This window comes from Aquarana catesbeiana, linkage group LG02 (assembly GCF_042186555.1).
Source record: "Aquarana catesbeiana isolate 2022-GZ linkage group LG02, ASM4218655v1, whole genome shotgun sequence".
Taxonomy (NCBI): domain Eukaryota; kingdom Metazoa; phylum Chordata; class Amphibia; order Anura; family Ranidae; genus Aquarana; species Aquarana catesbeiana.
In genome coordinates, this window is record NC_133325.1 from 772,489,173 (window position 1) to 772,511,546 (window position 22,374).

At 44.8% G+C, this 22,374-nt stretch overlaps 1 protein-coding gene across 1 annotated transcript; it reads right to left on the reverse strand.

Annotated features, from left to right (window-relative positions):
* Nucleotides 1-3,748: 3,748 nt before the first annotated feature.
* Nucleotides 3,749-18,601, reverse strand: LOC141130119 (cell surface glycoprotein CD200 receptor 2-like). The gene is made up of 5 exons (XM_073618073.1): nucleotides 18,483-18,601; nucleotides 10,566-10,871; nucleotides 8,561-8,806; nucleotides 5,405-5,511; nucleotides 3,749-4,233 (listed from the first exon to the last, which is right to left on the reverse strand). Exons 1-5 carry the CDS (start codon nucleotides 18,532-18,534, stop codon nucleotides 4,201-4,203), a joined length of 744 nt encoding a protein of 247 aa, XP_073474174.1. The 5' UTR covers nucleotides 18,535-18,601; the 3' UTR covers nucleotides 3,749-4,200.
* Nucleotides 18,602-22,374: the final 3,773 nt, after the last annotated feature.

Sequence of the window (22,374 nt, forward strand, 5' to 3'; positions counted from 1 at the left end):
CTTCTCTGACTTAGAGGGTTCCTTTGAGGGACGAAAAAATTTTCTTTGAAAATTTTTCTTTTTAATGGGAAAGGTTTTCTTTTTATCCGCCGTTCTTTCCAAGGCGGTATCTAGTTCAGGCCCGAAGACTAAGTCTCCTGTAAAGGGGACACTGCACAAGCCTGTTTTAGACACCGTGTCTCCCCCCCAAGTTTTCATCCAGACTGACCTCCTAGCTGCGACCGAAAGCGCTGCTGTTTTAGCCGTAAATTTAGTGGAGGCGTCAGAGATGAAACTTGTCGCCTTAAAAAGCATAGGGAAGGTTTTTAAGATCTCCCCCCTAGGCGTGCCTGCCTTTAGATGTTCTTCTAGTTGGGCTAACCAGAACTCTAGATTCCTGGCTACACAAGAAGTGGCCAGAGCTGGTTTTAAACCTGCCATAGAAGCATCCCAGGCCCTCTTTAAGACTATGTCTGTTTTCCTGTCCATTGGGTCCTTTAAATGACCCATATCCTCAAAAGCAAGGTCAGACTGCTTTGAGACTTTGGACAGAGGGGCGTCTAGTTTAGGATTTTTATTCCAGACCGCCTCTGGGCTCTCATCAAAGGGGAATCTCCTTTTTAGGGAATTTGGGAAGAAGACTTTTTTATCTGGCTCGGCCCATTCCTTGCGGACAAGGTCAGAAAGCACATTATGTATAGGGAATACCTTAGCTTTCTTTTTCCCCAGAGCCTCATACATTTTATCATGTCTGGTTAATTGAGTTTCTTCTTCATCAATTTCCAGCGTATCATAAATGGCGCTCAACAGCTCGTCTACATTCTCCAGAGACAGCTTGTATTTTGCGACTTTGTTAGCCACAGCCTGATCCTCATCTGAATCTGCGTCAGAGGATTCAGGGCTAACTAACACGGGGCTATGCTCCCTGACTGTACGGGGCTCCCCTGAACTGGGTGTTGTAAGGCATGGTGAGGAGGGAATCGCAGCTTTACTGGTGGAAGCAGACGTGCCTACATCTGCGATTAGCTCGCGGAGAGATTTAAAGGTTGATGCCATCTCATCTTTAAAGGAGCCAAGGAATTTTGCCAAAGGAGAGTCTGCCTCTGTTTTTAGTAAGCCTGCAATACACTGCTTGCATAAGGCTTTGTTAGAGCCTGAGGACAACTTATTTCCACAGTTAGGGCATTTTTTGCGGCCTGACTTGTCTTCCCTTGGAGCTTCCTTCCCCTAAAATAAAGAATAGACTTTTTTAGCATCAGGAAACCTCTTAACTCTCAAAACACCTGTGCTGCAACCACCACTGTATCCACCCGGGACTGTGAGGTAACCACCACCATGGGGTACTACAAATCCCAGCCTTACAACAAAAACCCCAGAAAAAACCACAGTAAGGGCTTGCCCAGCAGCCTACCTGGGTTTGGCTAGTGCCTGCCTCCACCGGAGTGTCCTGGGAAGTCGCCTCCATGGTCCCCCTCACGCTCCGGGTCCCGCCGCTAGTCCGGTATGGCTGGACGCTGGTCGGGACTTGCAGGCCTCAGCGTGGGCCTTCCCCTCCTCCTTGTGCCTGTAGAGACCCGGAACCGGAAGTCTCGGCACACAGGATGACGCGGTTCCGCCGGAAATGACGCTTGGCGTCTCCGACCCCCACCGCTATTGTAGCAAGGAGCTTGTGATGGAAGGAACCATCTGTACTGCTCCTGGGGGGAACCTTCGCCGACCTGTCCCTGGCACACCTCGGCACTGGAGGGGGTCTGCTCCTGTCAGCTGGACGGTACCCGAGCCCCAATTTAAGAAGGTAGGACTAGATTGGAGCCGCTGGATAGGACCCGGTCCCCCTGTGCGGCTCCGCTCCCCTCAGGCAGCCCCTGAGAGATAGAGTCCTTCTCTGGTTCCTGGCAACATGTTCCTCCGACGGAGGAAACACAAATGACTGACCAGGGACCTGAGGGACCGCCTTTTGAACTGTTTTGGCAATGTGTTTCCTGGGTCGATGGGAGGGACTCCATCTCTCAAGGGCTGTCCTGGAAGACAACTGGGGAAAAACGGATCACATGCCGTAGAGTGCCATCACATGGCGTACAGTGGCATCACATGCCGTGCAGTGTCATCACATGTTGTGCAGTGTCATCACATACCGTACAGTGTCATCACATGTACAGTGCCATCACATGCCCTGCAGAGTCATCACATGGTGTACAGTGCCAGCACATGCCGTGCAGAGTCAACACATGCCGTACAGTGCCATCACATGCCATGCAGTGCCATCACATGCCGTACAGTGCCATCACATGCCGTACAGAGCCATCACATGCCGTACAGAGCCATCACATGCCGTACAGTGTCATTACATGTTGTACAGTGCCATCGCATGCCGTACAGAGTCATTACATGTTGTACAGTGCCATCACATGCCATACAGAGCCATCACATACCATACAGTGTCATCGCATGCCGTACAGTGTCATTACATGTTGTATAAGAGTACAGTGACAGTGATTTGTATGTACATTAAAGGAGACTCTGGGGACATATAAGGGTCACTTTAGATGTGGGGGAGTTGTCAGTCTCCTCTCCTATGTACTGTACACAGGTATGCTCTATACACATAGCACTGTGTACATTTCAGAGAACAGACATAGGGCACAGGTCACTATGCTCCTCACCATGTCTCCTCTTCTGATATAACACAGTGCTATGTGTAGAGAACTTACCTGTGTTCATTTCTGGACATGAGAAGTGACTCTCCCCATCCTCTCATCTGCTGGAGGAGAAGCTGATACAGACCTTGAATGAGTGAGGGGAGGGGGGGAAAGAATTTGCAGGACACATGAACATCAAAGCCCAAGAGAGAGGTGTTGGAGTCTCTCAGAGGAGAGCTTGCAGATAACAGCCAGGGAAAGGTGAGGATTTCACTGCTTGTATCACACTGTCTCTGCTTCCAGGTTTTAGTTGGGAATACGCTGCCATAGAAACAGAGGCACATGAAGAACGTGCTTGTTCTAGATAGCAGCCTGGGTGTGCACTTCCTCACCAAACACACCCACATGTCCTCCAGAGGGAGGGAGTGAAGGAGTGGCTGAATTGTGGAGATGTTTTGAACTGGAAACTTTTGAACTGAGAAAGAACCGTTAGAGGCTGATTCTGGGATTTTTCTAGGGAGAAAAGCAGTGGCATGGTGAAAGTTGGACCATAAGGAAGGCTGAGCGCCGAAGAATTGATGCTTTTGAACTATGGTGTTAGAGAAGACTCTTGAAAGTCCCTTGGATGGCAAGAAGATCAAACCAGTCAATCTTTATGGAAATCAACCCTGAATATTCACCGGAAGGACAAATCCTGCTGAAACTTGAATACTTTGGCCACCTAATGCGAAGAGAGGACTCATTTGAAAAGACCCTGATGCTGGGAAACATGGAAGGAAAAAGAAGAAGAGGATGACAGAAAACAAGCTGGATGGATAGCATCATCGAAAAAAATTAACAAAAGTTAAGCAAGCTCCAGGGGCAGTGGAGGACAGAAAAGCCTGGTGTGCTAAACGACTGAACAACAACAAGAAAGTAAACTGTAGCTTAGTCTAAATAAACTAATAAAAATAACTGTTTAAAGTGGGAATCTAGGCACCGACAGCAATAAAAAGCTTACAAAGTTCTAACACCCTCTTACACAGAGAACTATCATTTTCAAAAACAAAGCTTTGACTGGGGTTCTACTTTAAATATGGAATTTATTAAAAATAGAATAACAAATAAAGATCTATCCAGGGAACATTTTTTTAATAAAGAATACATTTTAATGTATTAGAATATCACTACTGCTATAATAAGCTGCACCTATTAAGTTATGAGATAAGAATATGAAGAAGAGAAGAATGTCCACATAAAATCGATTGTATCTATTAGAAAACTATAGGGAGAAGCCGATGCGCTTCAGGCATAACAAGTATTCTTCTTCAGGATTGATTAGTTATTTTTAAGCAATGGTCATATACAGCACAGAGAAAATAAAATAAATTGTATGACTGTTAGATTAAAAGGAAATTTTTTTTTTCTTTTCGTTTTTTTGTTTTTTCTTTCTTTTTGTATGAAAATGTACAAACGTTTCAAGTCTTTTCTTTATATAATTAACATATTTCTCCTCTTCAAGCATATATTTCTGAATGTAGAACACAGCAAATGGTTGTACTGGACGCGTCTTGGTTTCCGGAACAAGGTTACAGTAGAATTTTTAGGTCGGCTCATCCTGATTTGCAGTGGTCTTCTAAAACACAGAGAAAGATTGTTATTACTGGCAAACAGCTATAAACGTTTTTTTTTGTTTTTTTTTTATTAGTTTTGTTTCCTTTGTACTGTGATAATATTTCAGACACAAGTAATTTTACTATTATTATAATATTTTATTCAGATTAAATACGCATCTGAGCTTAGGTGAACATAGCCACTTAATGCGTAGGTGTGGCTGAAAATACTTCCCAGATACTGACAGCACTCATGTGACTACTCATCCGTGGTTAGTATGGATGAGCAAAAATTTGAGTTTTGTTATCCTCTAACATTGTCAAGAATTTGGGAGATTTAAGAGAGATTTTGCAATTTTTGTGCAATGCATTGACATCAATGGGAAAAGCTAAATGAAGATGATGTTTGATTTTTTTTTAGGGTGCAATAGGCTTTAACCACTTCTGGACCACCCCACGCAGAGATACTGGGGCAGGGGGTCCCTCCTGCATGAAATCACGTGCCTGTACATGATTTTGTGCACGGAGTCTGAGGCGCGTGCCGGTCGCCAGTGGCCCACTTCCGCTGTGATTGGGACCCGCCGATCGTTCTGAGGAGAGGCAGAATGGCGGTCTGTCTATGTAAACAAGGCAGACAGCCGTTCTACCAGTGGGGGAAATGGAGATCTATGCTTTCCCCTAGTCAAAGCACCCCCCACACAGTTAGGAAGCACCCCCCAGGGACACATTTAACCCTTTGATCGCCCCTGATGTTAACCCCTTCCCTGCCAGTGTCATTTTTACAGGGACAGTGCATTGTTTTTACCACTGATCACTGTATTGGTGTCACTGGTCCCCAAAAAATGTCACTTAGTGTCAGATTTGTCCGCCGCAATGTTGCAGTCCCACTAAAAATCGCTGATCACCACCATTACTAGTAAAAAAATAAAAATAAATAAAAATTCCTAAATATATCCCATAGTTTGTAGATGCAGAAACTTTTGCACAAACCAATCAATATGTGCTTATTGGGAATTTTTTTTAACAAAAATATGTAGCAGAATATATATTGGCCTAAATTGATGAATAAATTAGATTTTTTACATTTTTTTATTGGGTATATTTTATAGCAGAAAGTAAAAAATATTGTTTTCCTTTTGAAATAACTGTATGTTATTTTTTGAGTTCCGCTTTGGGTTATGTTTCTCTTTCTACCTTGGACTTGTATCTGTTGTACAAAAAGATTCCAATGACAACACAACTGAAGATGATGAAGGCAATAATCCTCCAGATACAATGATGTGAAATATACAGATGATCACCTAAAGACAAAGGAAATTACATAAATTATAATCATGTTTACAATCTTGTCTGGATTAGTTGTCTCAGTGATTTGATAATATAAAGGAACACATACAGTTTTCATTGCAGTGTACAGTGACCCCTGCAGGATGTCCCTTTCCATTGCAGCGTGAGTTCCCTATCTTCTTTAGTGACACCCACAGTCACAAGAATGAATGGGATCCTATCGTAAGGTGATCAGAGTTTCAAAATTAAATCCAGGGACATCTTACTGACCACACCCACTTATAACTACACTTTCAAAAAATGATATTCCCATTTGAAGCCACACCCACATAGTAATACCCTCCATTTATATCACACCATAAAACTTACATCTTATGAGAAGCAGATAATAAAAGTATAAAGACAATATAAACAGATTTCAATAAGAGGCACCATAATATGCATGTAGGGCATAGCGCACCACCTGCCGTACACCTGGAGGTATGGCCAATAAGGTGGGTGTTGCTTCATGGTGTATGGCTTGTAGTGTAGTAATAAAGAATCTCCCAGCACTCTGCAGACATACCCCAGAACAGCTAATGGCAAAGGCTTTCATGAGGCACCTGATCAACAATCTCCGCAGAAGCGTCCTAAGGTGACTCTGCTCAGGGGCCACAGAACAAACCAGGAAAGGCCCCTAGAGAAAATGAGGGAAGGGATTAAAGCGATATTAAAGTCTTGGGTTTTTTTTCTAAAATAAAAAAACATGTCATACTTACCTGCTCTGTGTAGTAGTTTTGCACAGAACAGCCCAGATCCACCTCTTCTCGGGTCCCATGCCAGCGCGCCTGGAACATCCCTCCTGCTCCACAGCAAGCAGCTTGCTCTGGGGCCACCCAAGTAGGAGTGCTCCTGAGCCACGGCTCTGTGTGTCCATTCACACAGAGAGCCGTGGGTCAGCCCTGCCCCCTCTGTCTCCTCCACCAAATTAAAGAGGATAATTTCCTATTATTACTATTATTATTTCACTAGAATTTACTACAAGGTAAAATACATTTTACATAGCTGACTTGTAAGTGAATGACCTACCTATGGGGTAATTAAAATAGAACGATGGCCACCCAGTAAAATCAATAAGTACTGCACCACTTATAGTGATATTCAGACCCCCTTAAAATTTTCACTCTTTGTTATATTGCAACCATTTGCTAAAATCATTTTTTTTTTTTCCTCATTAATGTACACACAGCACCCCATATTGGCAGAAAAACACAGAATTGTTGACATTTTTGCAGATTTATTGAAAAAGAAAATCTAAAATATCATATGGTCCTAAGTATTCAGACCCTTTGCTGTGACACTCATATATTTAACTCAGGTGCTGTCCATTTCTTCTGATCATCCTTGAGATGGTTCTACATCCTCATTTGAGTCCAGCTGTGTTTGATTATACTGATTGGACTTGGTTAGGAAAGCCACACACCTGTCTATATAAGACCTTTCAGCTCACAGTGCATGTCAGAGCAAATGAGAATCATGAGGTCAAAGGAACTGCCCGAAGAGCTCAGAGACAGAATTGTGGCAAGGCACAGATCTGGCCAAGGTTACAAAAAAATTTCTGCTGCACTTAAGGTTCCTAAGAGTACAGTGGCCTAAATAATCCTTAACTGGAAGACATTTGGGACGACCAGAACCCTTCCTAGAGGTGGCCATCCGGCCAAACTGAGCTATCAGGGGAGAAGAGCCTTGGTGAGAGAGGTAAAGAAGAACCCAAAGATCACTGTGGCTGAGCTCCAGAGATGCAGTCGGGAGATGTGAGAAAGTTGTAGAAAGTCAACCATCACTGCAGCCCTCCACCAGTCAGGGCTTTATGGCAGAGTGGCCCGACGGAAGCCTCTCCTCAGTGCAAGACACATGAAAGCCCACATGGAGTTTGCTAAAAAAAACACCTGAAGGACTCCAAGATGGAGAAATAAGATTCTCTGGTCTGATGAGTCCAAGATAGAACTTTTTGGCCTTAATTCTAAGCAGTATGTGTGGAGAAAACCAGGCACTGCTCATCACCTGTCCAATACAGTCCCAAAAGTGAAGCATGGTGGTGGCAGCATCATGCTGTGGGGGTGTTTTTCAGCTGCAGGGACAGGACTTGGTTGCAATCAAGGGAAAGATGAATGCGGCCAAGTACAGGGATATCCTGGACGAAAACCTTCTCCAGAGTGCTCAGGACCTCAGACTGGGCTGAAGGTTTAACTTCCAACAAGACAATGACCCTAAGCACACAGCTAAAATAACGAAGGAGTGGATTCACAGCAACTCCGTGACTGTTCTTGAATGGCCCAGCCAGAGCCCTGACTTAAACTTAATTGAGCATCTCTAAAGAGACCTAAAAATGGCTGTCCACCAATGTTTACCATCCAACCTGACAGAACTGGAGAGGATCTGCAAGGAGGAACGGAAGGGGATCCCCAAATCCAGGTGTGAAAAAAACTTGTTGCATCTTTCCCAAAAAGACTCATGGCTGTATTAGATCAAAAGGGTGCTTCTACTAAATACTGAGCAAAGGGTCTGAATACTTAGGACCATGTGATATTTCAGTTTTTCTATTTTAATAAATCTGCAAACATGTCAACAATTCTGTCTTTTTCTGTCAATATGGGGTGCTGTGTGTACATTAATGAGGGAAAAAAATTAACTTAAATGATTTTAGCAAATGGCTGCAATATAACAAAGAGTGAAAAATTTAAGGGGGTCTGAATACTTTCCGTCCCCACTGTATATAAACAGCAGTTTCCTCCTAGACCTCCTGCAATGTCACACAGATACCTATTGATCCTGCCCATGAAATTCAACTAACTACTGCAGTCTCCTGTGATGGGGTGGCAACGTTGTTGCACTTCTCAATTTGGAACAGAGTTGCCTCTGTCACGCAGAGCTTTGTCTGCTTGCTCTACAATGCAAAAGAACCTTGAGGGCCGTAGATTGAGATCCTCCAACACTTTGGCCTTTGAATGTAGAATAAGAAGGCTGGATGTCTATGCCTGTTAGGGGAATCTAACATTCTTTACATACACTCACCAGTTTTACCTGGTAATAATATTAACTGGCTCCAGACATTCAGAAATGTTGGATGAGACACAAAGCATGCCACATAATCTCTGTCATAGTTGTATGTGCTGATCACTGTCCAGGTATCATACAAATCTTTAATTTCTGATGTGTTTATGTCATCTGAATGTGGGATCCAGGAGATCTCTGCAGCCGGGAATCCGCCAATGGCTCTACACTCCGGAGATCCATCAGTATTTATATCCAGAGACACAGAGGGCTGAGCTGGAATGATAAATAAGAACTCATTACATAAATAATTACTAGCAATGGTTTAGCTCATGTAAATATGGAAATCTGTGAAATATGCGCATTAGGAAAATAAGAACAATTCTAGGTATGGATATTGTTTACACAGCTACACTGGTCTGGCTTGGACCAATGTAAGTATGTATGTTCCAATAGGTATGTAAACATCCCTTGTAATAGAAAAAAGCATGACAGGACCTCTTAAATATGAGATCTAGGGTCAAAAAGACCTCGGATCTCATATTTACACTGTAATACAATAGAAAAAAATGTTGTCATTTAAAAAATCCGCCGCAGAGGCCACTTTTATCTTGAAGCGGACTGCCCGCTGAAGAAGAGGATATTGGGGTTATGGTAGCTAGCTTCTGCCATTACAACATATTCCTCTTCAAAGTACCGACGTAAAACGGCGGTGGGCAGTCCAGAAGTGGTTAAATGGCGTGGGCCCCCCCCCAAATCCATACCAGACCCAAAGAGCCTGGTATAGACGGGGGGACCCATGCTGTTTTTTTTCTTAATTCTGTCATAGGGCTCCCTCTAACCACTTCAATACTCTATATTATATATTGTACACTGCACTATATACCCTGCACTGTATTACTGCATATATACTACACTGAGTGCACTATATACTCTGAACTGAAGTATATATACTATACGGAGTGCACTATATACTCTGCTGGAAAATTGGGCCTTAGGTGTTGGTGGTGCCAGAACATGGTAACCCCTCACAGTTACTCTTGTTGGGTGCAGGAACGGTCCCTGCTGTTAAATATTATTTCCGAGACTGCTTGCCCTCTTTTAGTGGCCTGTGAGCGTCTGCATCTCCTTGGAGGCCTTCCAAACATAATGGGTATTTTTTTTTTTAACACCGCACTACACTGTATTATATACTGTGTACACCGCCTGCACTGTATTAGAAACTGTACACCGCAGAATGCACTGTATATATAGGCTACGCTGAATGTAGAGTATATATATATAATATAATAATATAATATATATAACTTGCCTGCCTAATCTAGCTCAATATCGCTATCTCCATCCACTATAACACACTATACAGGTGCTGTGTAAGCAGCCTTATAGAGAGTGGGGCGTGGACTTAGTCCCCCCGAGCCATGATTGGCCAAAGGCAGGTCATCCTTGACCTATCACGAAACGCGTAGGGCGGAGCAGGACGACACGCTGACGTCATCTCCAGTCTGTGAGCTCTCTTCCAGCAGGACGGGTTTGTCCGTGTGTGATCGGCCGACACCACGGACTTTAGGCTTTATCACTGACGATTTATGTAAGTGTGTTTTTGTCCTTTTATGAGAATAAAGTTTGAAGGTTTTACACGATCGGAGCTTTCTACTCGCTTTGGAAACTCCCGGCTTGGCATTGCATGCTATTATTAAGCTTATTATCCACCAGAACACCCAGATCATTGTCCACCTTTGATTTCCCCAGCTGTACTCCCATTAGTATGTAAGATGCATAAATATTCTTAGCCCTCAAGTGCATAACTTGACATTTATCAACATTAAACTTCATTTGCCACGTATTTGCCCAATTAAACAGTGCATTGAGATTGACTTTTAATTTTGAGACATCCTGCAAAAACGTTATTCCACTTTTTAGGAATAATTATATTTTCGGTTAGTGGTATGCTTTTATATACTATGGAAGACAGAAAATAATTTTACGAAATTGGTTTGACTTTCTCATGATGGTGAAATCACATATTACTCACCTAACACTTGTAACATAATTGTCTTGATGAAGGTTCCTGAAGGAGATGATATATCACAGATATATTTTCCTCCATCAGATATCTGGGTGTTCTGGATGGTCAGTGTTACATTGATAAGTGTCATTCTTGTACTGCAGTTGTTGTATACCTGGGGTCTTCCTTTGATGTATGGAGCATATGAGAATAAACAGTGAGAATTATTCATGTGATGGATCATCCATATAACACTCGTTATTTGATCTCCAGGATTATCCCCACATCGTAGAATGGATGAATCGCCTCTTCTCCCCACCACAACTGTAACATCTGAAATCAGAAGATTGGCTTTTTTAGTGCATTGACCTTCAATGTCATCTATTATGTATTATCACCAGGACTATTTACAATTAGTCACAGTGGTGACCCGTCCATAGGCGGCACACGGGCGTCTAAAAAAAAAAAAGGTCACTTTAAGAGTGACCAGGGGCCGGACACACGGCGGCCTATGGGAAGCTTCCCAGCCTGCAATCAGCTGATTGCAAACTGGGAAGCTGATTTGCCCGTGTTTAGGGCATGTTTGAGGTGCAAGCGGTGAGCCCGCAAACACTCCCATTCTTCACTCATTTGTCTAATACTCCAGTAACTCGTTTTGTATTGGCGGGGACCGGAGGACAGTGGGCGGTGCGGTGGAGTCGACCAGTGTGGGTGCAGTGGACTGGATTAAAGCCTGAGCAGCGCCAGTGTCTTGCCGAGAAAGTTCCCTTGGCGGATAAGTTCCCCCCTGTACTGCACAGGCGCCGCGCCTGCGCAGTACGAACTACTAGCAGCCGCCGGAGATAGCCGAACGACAAAATCTACAATCAGCTGTACATGGCGCCTGCGCCCTGGGTCTAGATTTCTTCCCCACCATCCAAGTGGACCTAGAGGGGGAATCTAAAAGAGCCGAGCGAAGCGAGGCCGTGCCCAAAGCGTGGCGAGCGAAGCGAGCCCGCGAAGGGCCCTCTTACAGGCGCCGTGTACAGCTGATTTTCCCCTATTTATCTTCGGCTATTTCCGCCTGCGCAGTAGAGGGGGGTCCTTACCTGCCGAGCAGAACTTTCTCGGCAGAACACCGGTGCCTGTGGGTAAAGGTAAGTGCCGATGCCGCTGGCCTCAGCCTCAGACAAGACTGCACTCCTCTCTGAGATCTTGCTGCCCGCCCCTAGTTCCGCACACACTGACACTTCCCTGCACAGTGCTGATAGTCTGACTGATTTCAATCTCCACTCTGACACTGACACTGGCCAGGACGGATAATTGCAATGCGGGTCTGGATTGGAGCCATCAGGGTGACATGTCTGCATTTGATGGGCACAGTGAAGGCATTTGAGGGGCACAGTGGCTGCAATTGATGGCACAGTGGCAGCATTTGATTGACACAGTGGCTGAATTTGATGGGCACAGTGGCTGCATTTGATGGGCACAGTGGCTGCATTTGATGGCACAGTGGCTACATTTGATGGGCACAGTGGCTGCAATTGATGAGCACAGTGGCTGCATTTGATGGCACAGTGGCTGTAATTGCTGGCACAGTCAGGGCCGGATTAACATAGGGGCTGGTGGAGCTGCAGCTCCAGGCCCCTCCTTCAATATAGGCCCATGGCAGTGGCTTGTCAATTCCTGTGTGCCTTCCTGAAGGAAGAGGAGCCCTCTGTGCACACATGGAGGAGACAAGAGAGTGCAGCCGAGTCCTGTCTCTGCCGATGCCTGACTCCTATCACAGGATCTGTTACACTCACACAGATCCTCCTCAGTGTCTGGGAGCTGTCTGGGGGAGGGGCGCTGATGTTCTAACCAGCAGGAGCCCGGGAGGAAGGACATCTCCCATGCTGTTGTTAAGATAAGGTTAGTACATTTGTTAGGGAGGGGTTTTATTGTGCTAGGGGAAAGACTGCTGCTTCCCCCCATGTAATGTGCTCTCTTGTACCCAGTGTCCACCATGTCATGTGCATTGCAGTGCCCCCCATGTAATGTGCTGTGCCCACTATGTCATGTCATGTGCATTGCAGTGCCCCCCATGTAATGTGCTGTGTCCACCATGTCATGTGCATTGCAGTGCCCCCCATGTAATGTGCTGTGCCCACCATGCCATGTCATGTGCATTGCAGTGCCCTCCATGTAATGTGCTGTGCCCACCATGCCATGTCATGTGCATTGCAGTGCCCTCCATGTAATGTGCTGTGCCCACCATGTCATGTGCATTGCAGTGCCCCCCATGTAATGTGCTGTGCCCACCATGTCATGTGCATTGCAGTGCCCCCCATGTAATGTGTTGTGCCCACCATGTCATGTCATGTGCATTGCAGTGCCCCCCATGTAATGTGCTGTGCCCACCATGTCATGTGCATTGCAGTGCCCCCCATGTAATGTACTGTGCCCACTATGTCATGTGCATTGCAGTGCCCCCCATGTAATGTGCTGTTCCCACCATGTCATGTGCATTGCAGTGCCCCCATGTAATGTGCTGTGCCCACCATGTCATGTCATGTGCATTGCAGTGCCCCGCATGTAATGTGCTGTGCCCACCATGTCATGTGCATTGCAGTGCCCCCCATGTAATGTGCTGTGCCCACTATGTCATGTGCTGTGCATTGCAGTGCCCCCATGTAATGTGCTGTGCCCACTATGTCATGTGCTGTGCATTGCAGTGCCCCCCATGTAATGTGCTGTGCCAAATATGTCAAGTGCTGTGCATTGCAGTGCCCCCCATGTAATGTGCTGTGCCCAGTATGTAATTTGCTGTGCATTGCAGTGCCCACCATGTCATGTGCTGTACATTGCAGTGCCCACCATGTCATGTGCTGTACATTGCAGTGCCCACCATGTAATGTGCTGTGCCATGCAGTGATCCCACCAAGTAATGTACAGTGCCCACCATGTAATGTGATGTGCCATGCAGTGCCCACCATGTCATGTGTAGTTCCCACCATGTCATGTGCTGTGCCCACCCTGCCGTGTGTTGTGCCCACTGTGCAATGTGCTGGGCTGTTCAGCAGTGCCCACCATGTCATGTGCAGTTCCTAACATGTAATGTGCAGTTGCATTGCCCACCATGAAATGTGCTGTGCCATGCAGTGCCCACCATGTAATGCGCTGTACCCACCATGTAATGTGCTGTGCCATGCAGTGCCAACCGTTTCATGTGCAGTGCCCACCATGTAAATTACTGTGCAGTGCCCAACCTGTCGTGCTGTGTTGTGCCCACCATGTCATGTGCTGCGCCATGCAGTGCTTACCATGTAATGTGCTGTACATTGTCCACCATGGCATGTGCCGTGCAGTACCCACAATGGAATGCGCTATGCAGGGCTCACCATGTCATGTGTGGTGTCCACCAATTAATGTGCTGTGCTGTGTCATGCAGTGCCCACCATATCATGTGGTGTCATGCAGTGCCCACCTTGCCATGTGCTGTGCAGTGCCCACCATGCCATGTGCAGTACCCACCATATAATATGCTGTGCCCACCATATAATGTGCTGTGCAGTGCCCACTTGTAATGTGCAGTGCCCACCATGTAATGTGCTCAGCTATGCCCGCCATGTCATGTGCTGTGCCCACCATATAAGGTCCTGTGCCCACCGTGTGCATGTGCTGTGTCCACCATGCAATGTGCTGTGTTGTGCAGTACCAACCATGTCATGTGCTGTGCCCACCATATAATGTACTGTGCCTACCTTTTAATGTGCTGTATTGGGCAGTGCCAACAGTGTAATGTGCTGTGCCCGCCATGTAATGTGCTTCGCCCACCTTTAAATGTGCTGTATCCATGTATCCACCATGTAATGTGTAGTGCCAACCATGTAATGTACTGTGCTATCCCCCCCCGTGTAATGTACTATGCTGTGCCCCCCACAGACTCACCCCCTCACTCTCACCCCCCCTCTCCCTCTTTCACCCCCCTCTCTCTCTCATCCCCTCTCACCCTGTTCTCTCTCTCACCCCCTTCATCCCCCATTCTCTCTCTCTTGCCCCCTTCAACCCCCTCTTTCCTACCACCCTCTCTCTCTTTCACCCTCTCTCTATTCCCCTTTTTCTCACCCCCTCTCTCTCATCCCCATCTCTCTCATTCAACGCCTTTCTCTCTCTTTTCCCCTCCCTCTCATCCCCTCTCTTTCAGCCCCCTATCTCGCTATCACCCCCCCCCCCCCTCTCTCTCTCTCTCTCTCTCTCTACCACTCTCTCACACCCCTCTCTCTCTTTAATTTAATTCAACAAAAAATTGTTTGCGTTTTCATTTTATTTATTTTCATAAAAAGGCCCACCAAAATCCTTAGCACCAGGCCCATGTTGCTCTTAATCTGGCCCTGGGCACAGTGGCTGCATTTGATGGGCACAGTAGCTGCAATTGATGGGCACAGTGGCTGCAATTGATGGGCACAGTGGCTGCAATTGATGGCACAGTGGCTGCAATTGATAAGCACAGTGGCTGCAATTGATGGGCACAGTGGCTACATTTGGTGGGCACAGTGGCTGCATTTGGTGGGCACAGTGGCTGCAATTGATAGCACAGTGGCTGCATTTGATTTTACACAGTGGTTGCATTTGATGAGGACAGTGGCTGCATGTGATGGGCACAGTGGCTGCAATTGATGGTACAGTGTCTGAATTTGATGGCACAGTGGCTGCAATTGATGGGCACAGTGGCTGCAATTGATGGGCACAGTGGCTGCATTTTGTGGTCACAGTGGCTGCAATTGATGGGCACAGTGGCTTCAATTGATGGGCACAGTAGCTGCAATTGATGGCACAGTAGCTGCATTTGATGGGCACAGTGGTTACAATTTATGTGCACAGTGGCTGCATTTGGTGGGCACAGTGGCTGCAATTGCTGGCACAGTGGCTGCATTTGATGGGCACAGTGGCAGCATTTGATGGCACAGTGGCTGCATTTGATGGGCACAGTGGCTGCAATTAATGGCACAGTGGCTGCAATTGATGGCACACTGGCTGCAATTGATGGCACAGTGGCTGCATTTGATGGGCACAGTGGCTGCAATTGATGAGCACAGTGGCTGCATTTGATGGGCACAGTGGCTGCATTTGATGGGCACAGTGGCTGCAATTGATGGGCACAGTGTCACCATTTGGTGGGCACAGTGGTTGCAATTGATGACACGGTGGCTGCATTTGATGGGCACAGTGGTTGCAATTGATGAGAGCAGTGGCTGCATTTGGTGGGCACAGTGGCTGCAATTGCTGGCACAGTGGCTGCATTTGATGGGCACAATGGTTGCATTTAATGCCACAGTGGTTGCATTTGATGGGCACAGTGGCTGCAATTGATGGGCACAGTGGCTGCAATTGATGGGCACAGTGGCTGCAATTGATGGGCACAGTGGCTGCATTTGATGGGCCCAGTGGCTGCAATTGATGGGTACAGTGGCTGCATTTGATGTGCCCAGTGAGGCTGCAATTGATGGGTTTTTTCAGTATTTATCAGAATTTTTCAGTTTGTTTGCACCCCCCAAAAGTTTTGAGTACCAGCTGCCACTGTTTAGTCATGTATATTTTGGTCCTTACAACCTTACATGGAATTAAAATGTAGATTATCATTCTTAATCTGCAAAAGCTAGTTGCCTATCTGACCCTTTTGTTTTACTACTTTCAGTCACTGACTCATTTATACAGTGCCTTGAAGAAGTATTCATACCCCTTGAAATTTTCTACATTTTGTCATGTTATAACCAAAAACATATATGTATTTTATTGTTTTTTTTTGTGATAGACACAAAACACAAAGTGGAACATAATTGTGAAGTGGAAGGAAAATAATAAATGGTTTTCAACATTTTTTACAAATAAATATGTGAAAAGTGTGGCGTCCATTTGTATTCAGCCCCCTTTAACTCTAATACCCCTAACTAAAATCTAATGGAACCAATTGCCTTCAGAAGTCACCTAATTAGTAAATAGAGTCCACCTGTGTGTAATTTAATCTTAGTATAAATACAGCTGTTCTGTGAAGCCCTCCGAGGTTTGTTAGAGAACCTTGGTGAACAAACAGCATCATGAAAGCCAAGGAACGCACCAGGCAGGTCAGGGATAAAGCTGTGGAGAAGTATAAAGCGGGGTTAGGTTATAAAAAAATATCCCAAGCTTTGAACATCTCACGGAGTACTGTTCAATCCATCATCTCCAATGGAAAGAGTATGGCACAACTACAAACCTACCAAGACATGGCCGTCCACCTAAACTGACAGGCCGGGCATGGAGAGCATTAATCAGAGAAGAGACAAGAGGTCCATGATAACTCTGGAGGAGCTGCAGAGATCCACAGCTCAGGTGGGAGAATCTGTCCACAGGACAACTATTAGTTGTGCTCTCCACAAATCTGGTCTTTATGGAAGAGTGACAAGAAGAAAGACATTGTTGAAAGAAAGCCGTAAGAAGTCCCGTTTGTAGTTTGCGAGAAGCCATGTGGGGGACACAGCAAACATGTGAAAGAAGGTGCTCCTGTCAAAAAAATTTGAAAACCATTTATCATTTTCCTTCCACTTCACAATTATGTGCCACTTTGTGTTGGTCTATCACATAAAATCCCAATAAAATAAATTTAAGTTTTTGGTTATAACATGACAAAATGTGGAAAATTTCAAGAGGTATGAATACTTTTTCAAGGCACTGTATATGATCGCTTCTGACTTCCCTCATATGCATAATTGTTCCAGGGCTGCATATAATCCAAATGGAAAAACAAAAACAAAAAAAACCTGTTGATCCTGACAGACACATAAATCTACACCGTGTCATGTTTGCTCAAGCAGACAAATAAGCTCTCTCTGTTCTTAGACTCCAAAATACCTCCCCTATGGTGTGGAGAGAGGGAGGGATTCTCTAGTTTGGAAAAAGGAAGCCAGTAAGAACTACATGTTACATGGGGGAATACATTTACAGTGCCAGCAGCAGCTCCTAGGTTATTCATTTGGTTAGGTGGCAGCGCAGGACTATCGTTAAAAATAAGCTGTGCAGGGCTGACACCATTTCTTTGGATTCCAATACAGAAAAGGCAGCGTGTTGTCAGCTCACAACAGAAAATTAGGAGCTGATTGCATTACTGTCGGGATCAACAGCCTTCTCCAGCCTGAGACTGGATGGTGAAACTTTTTTGTAGTTTTGGATAATGTATTGAAGTGTTAGACCTCTGTCAAAGTTTATTACTGTTTGCATACCTCCCAACTTTTTGAGATGGGAATGAGGGACACCTATCAGGAAAAGTATGCAGGCATAGGACACACCCCTTGCCACGCCCCATTAAAGGAGAATTGTACAAAAAAACAAGATTAATTAACCATTACTATTCCTTCATATTGGCTTTTGGAATTTACAAATGCAGCAATTTAGAAATCAGATGAAAGGTTTAGTGCTGGGAAACACTTTAAGATAGATAAAAAGTGCATTTTATATACATTTATATAGATCAGACCAAAATAAGGGACAAATGAGGAGGAAAGAGGGACAGAGGGACATTGCTTCAAATCAGGGACAGTCCCTCCAAATCAGGGACAGTTGGGAGGTATGCTTGTGTTCTTGTAACATTACTTCTCTATTTGTCCTGCTGACTATTCCCTAGTACAGTAAATGATGGGAATATCAAAAATGTTTAGGTTGTCACCAAAACAGAGGGCGAGAGAAAATCATCTATAGGGAACACTTGTTTTGGTGTATGTAAGAGGGGATTTCCTGTCTGCTTTGGGGAGATTTCCTCTCACTTCCTGTTGGGTCTCTGAGACAGGAAGTGAAGAGGAATTTCCCTGACGGATCACTTTTCTTACGCACCAAAACTAAAAATAAAAGTTTTTTTTTTTTTTCAGGCACTTTAAATGCAAACTCTCTTTTTATAGTAGTAACCTCCCTGCCCCCACCCTTCTCTCCTCATCCCCAATATAAAGCTCTCACCTGCGGAGGATACATCCCGGTATAGAAGCAGCAGAACAGCCAGAAGATACATTGTCTGCAGGTAGGACGTTGACAGTGAAAAAGAAAAGAGTACTATGACAGTGTTTCCGACGCTCAAAGCTATTAACAGATTCACACATCCTGTGTATGTCTAATGGAACTTACATATTCTGCCCAATCAGTGGTTTCTAGCTAACCCATCAAGAAAACTTTGAAATTAGGTTTGAGAATTTTTTTTTTCTACACTAAATGGTATATTTATAAAAAATAAAAATAAAAAATTGCAGAGCTATTTGTTCTTCAAAGCCACTTGCACGTTAGTTTGTGTGAACTGGGGAAAAAAAATCAAATGTTACAAGAATGTTTTCTCTCCAGGTTGAAAGTTATTAATTAAAAAAAAATAAAGTGAATCAGTAAAAGGCCATATTGTGGCCCCTAGATGGAGTTAGCGTTCATAGGAAATAAATACTTTTTTACTAGGATCGTCGTCTATTGGCCAAAATGCGGCCTTTGCCTGGTTCACTCTATTCTTTATAAATGAATAACATTCAACCTAGAGATTAAATAGCCTAATAATATTCACTTTTTCCTCTTCAAATGTACATGCAGTTTTGCAGGATGAATCGTTGTTTTTTTCATAAATACACCTTTTAAGCTACAAATTTAAATACATTTTTTATTTATCCGTATTTATCGGCGTATAACACGCACCGGCGTATAACACGCACCCAAAGTTTAGGAGGGAATTTTAAGGAAAAAAACTTTTAGGAGGGAGTTTTAAGGAAAAAAACTTTTAGGAGGGAAGTTTAAGGAAAAAAATTACATTTAAATGCCCATCAATGCAGCCTTATCAGTGTCCATCTGCAGCCTTGCCCAGTGTCATTGCAGCCTTCTTGCCCAGTGTCATTACAGCCTTCTTGCCCAGTGTCATTACAGCCTTCTTGCCCAGTGTCATTACAGCCTTCTTGCCCAGATTGCAGACTTCTTGCCCAGTGTCATTGCAGCCTCCTTGCCCAGTGTCATTGCAGCCTTCTTGCCCAGATTGCAGCCTTCTTGCCCAGTGTCATTGCAGCTTTCTTTCCCAGATTGCAGTCTTCTTGCCCAGTGTCATTGCAGCCTAAATTATCATTTAAAATGACCACCGCCGAGATACACAGAGCCGGATGTCCTCTGTACTCGGCTCCTTTTGGCTTCTCTCGCAGTCCTGCCCAGTCCCGCCCCTTGGCCCGGCTCCTATGATGGACATAACACAGGTCCAATGGCGGGACTGGGCGTGACTGAGAGCGGAGCCGAGCGGAGACGAGCCTAGTTGAGTACACAGTACACTCGGCTAGGTGTATATCAGCAGCGCTCGCTCCACCTGACAGCAGGGATCGGCAGGGATCGGCTTATAACACGCACCCACGATTTTCCCCTGATTTTAAGGGAAAAAAGTGCGTGTTATACGCCGATAAATACGGCATTTATATGGAAACATAATATATAGTCTTTTTTCATGGAAAACCAATGATGAATCCCTTTTTATTTTTTTATTCTTTACAAATTAAAAAATGTTTTAAATAAAAAAAGATTTTGTAAATAGACCTCTTAAACTACACACCTATACATGTTTTTACAGTGCCTTGAAAAAGTATTCATACCTCTTGAAATTTTCCACATTTTTTCATGTTACAACCAAAAACGTAAATGTATTTTATTGGGCTTTTATGTGATAAACCAACACAAAGTGGCACATAATTGTGAAGTGGAAGGAAAATGATAAATGGTTTTGAACATTTTTTTAAATTAAATATGTGACAAGTGTGGAGTGCATTTGTATTCAGCCCCCCTGAGTCAATACTTTGTAGAACCACCTTTTCCTGTAATTAGGGATGGGCCGAACGAGGCCCTGTTCGGTTCGCACCAGAACTTTCAAACATCGGGAAAGTTTGGAACCGAATAACGAACCCCATTGAAGTCTATGGGACCCGATCGGCAAAAATCAAGAGTGTCCATTTTGAAGGCTTATATACAAGTAATTGGGCATACAATGGTTATGGGTGTCCGGGTACTATCCTGGGGGACAGCTATCAGTGAAAAAAAACGAAAAAAAAAACCTCTTTGTTAAATGAGCAGTGATTTATTGATGCTTAAAGTGAAAGTATAAAAATAAAAAAATCCTTTCAATATAGTGCCTGGGGGGGGGGGGTCCCATTAGACCACCTGTAAAGTGGCACATCTGTACTGTGTATAGAAGCTGCTGCAGTAAGAATTGCAATTATAAAGCCCAAAAAATGACATTTTCCCTGCAAGCTTTCTTTATCTTGTAAGCAATGGCTTGGGGAGCCATTCTGTATGATGAGGCCACAATGTAGTGCACTGGGAATAAGATTAGAGATTTTGTTGGATAAATTCTGGTGTGTCTACCACACACTTTGGATTTCTACTTCTGTAACGGGTGCAGAAAAATTGTTCTTTGGGTGTTGGGCGTCTTCACACCGCAACCCTATAGAGGTACTCTTGATGAAAGCAAGAATTGGCCTTGCTGTCAAAAATTGTAATGATATGCACCTGTCAAACAAAGTGCGGAAAAATAGTTTTTTGGGTTTTAATTGTGCCCATGAAACCTGCACCAAAAACATTCTTCCAGATCAGATCAACACCCACAACACTTGGCAGCCTAGAAGTCCTGCATCGATTCCACATCCCAAAAACAGTTAATAGGCGACATCGACATCCGGGGCTTCATAGCTGGTAATCCAGGACTGAATAATTTTGATAAAAGTCAGACGGTCCACAGAATCCGTAGACAGACACGTTCAATGATCAGTAACAAAACCTCCAGCAGCACTGAATGCCCGTTTAGAAAGCATGCTGGATGCAGGGCAGCTTAGCAGCTGAATAGCATACTGGGCAAGTTCTGGCCAGTGGTCTATTCTTATGACCCAGTAAGCCAGTGAATCGTCGACTGGTGAGCTTTCCATCTCTGTTTTTGCCCCTAGATAATCCTCCACCATGTGATGCAGACACTGCCGATGGGATGTGGAAGCTGACAGCCCTGGGCTGCGAGGACTAAAAAAATTCAGAAATGCATCACTTAGGCGGCCGCCTTCTCCACCACTCCCCTCTTGACTACGTTTTCCAAAACACTAATCTACTAGAGCTGGGAAAATTGTTTGATAAACTTCTCTTTAAGGTGTCCTCAAGTGATTTCATCTTCTGCACTCTCTGTGGGGACGGATATGTTCTGAGACTTTCCCCTTATAATGGTGGTCAAGGAGGGTTGCCAACCAATAGTGATTCTTTTCCTTTACACCACGCATTCTATGGTCCTTTCGCAGGCTTTGAAGCATGAGGGAGCCCATGCACTGCAAATTTGTGGAGGCATGAGAAGCAGACTCCTCTGGGTCACTGAGGATTAGAGCATCTGGAACTGCCTCTTCCCAGCCACGTACTACTCCCAAGGGTTCTACAGATGGAAAACCATCTCCTACTGTTTGACGTATGTCATCCTCTGCTTCAATGCCTCCAAAACTGCCAGAATCCACCTCCTCCTCCTCTCTCTCCTCTTGTGTGTTCTGTGACATGGGAACAATGGTGTCTGCGTAAAGTGGGCCTTGAGAGAAAGGAAGTCTTCCTCTTTGTCCCGCTGCTCTGCCTCGAGTGCCCTGTCCATAATGCCACGCAGAGTCTGCTCCAGCAGGAACACAACAGTGTCACTGATGTATGCATTGTCAAGGCTCACCATCCTTGTGGCCTCCTCAAATGGTGACAGTACAGTGCATACATCCTTTAGGAGCAGCCATTGGCGTGGGGGAAAAAAGCAGAGCCGGCCTGAGCCTGTTGTTGTGCCATACTCACACAGGTACTCGTTGACGGCCCTCTGTTGTATGTACAGCCCCTGCAGCATTGC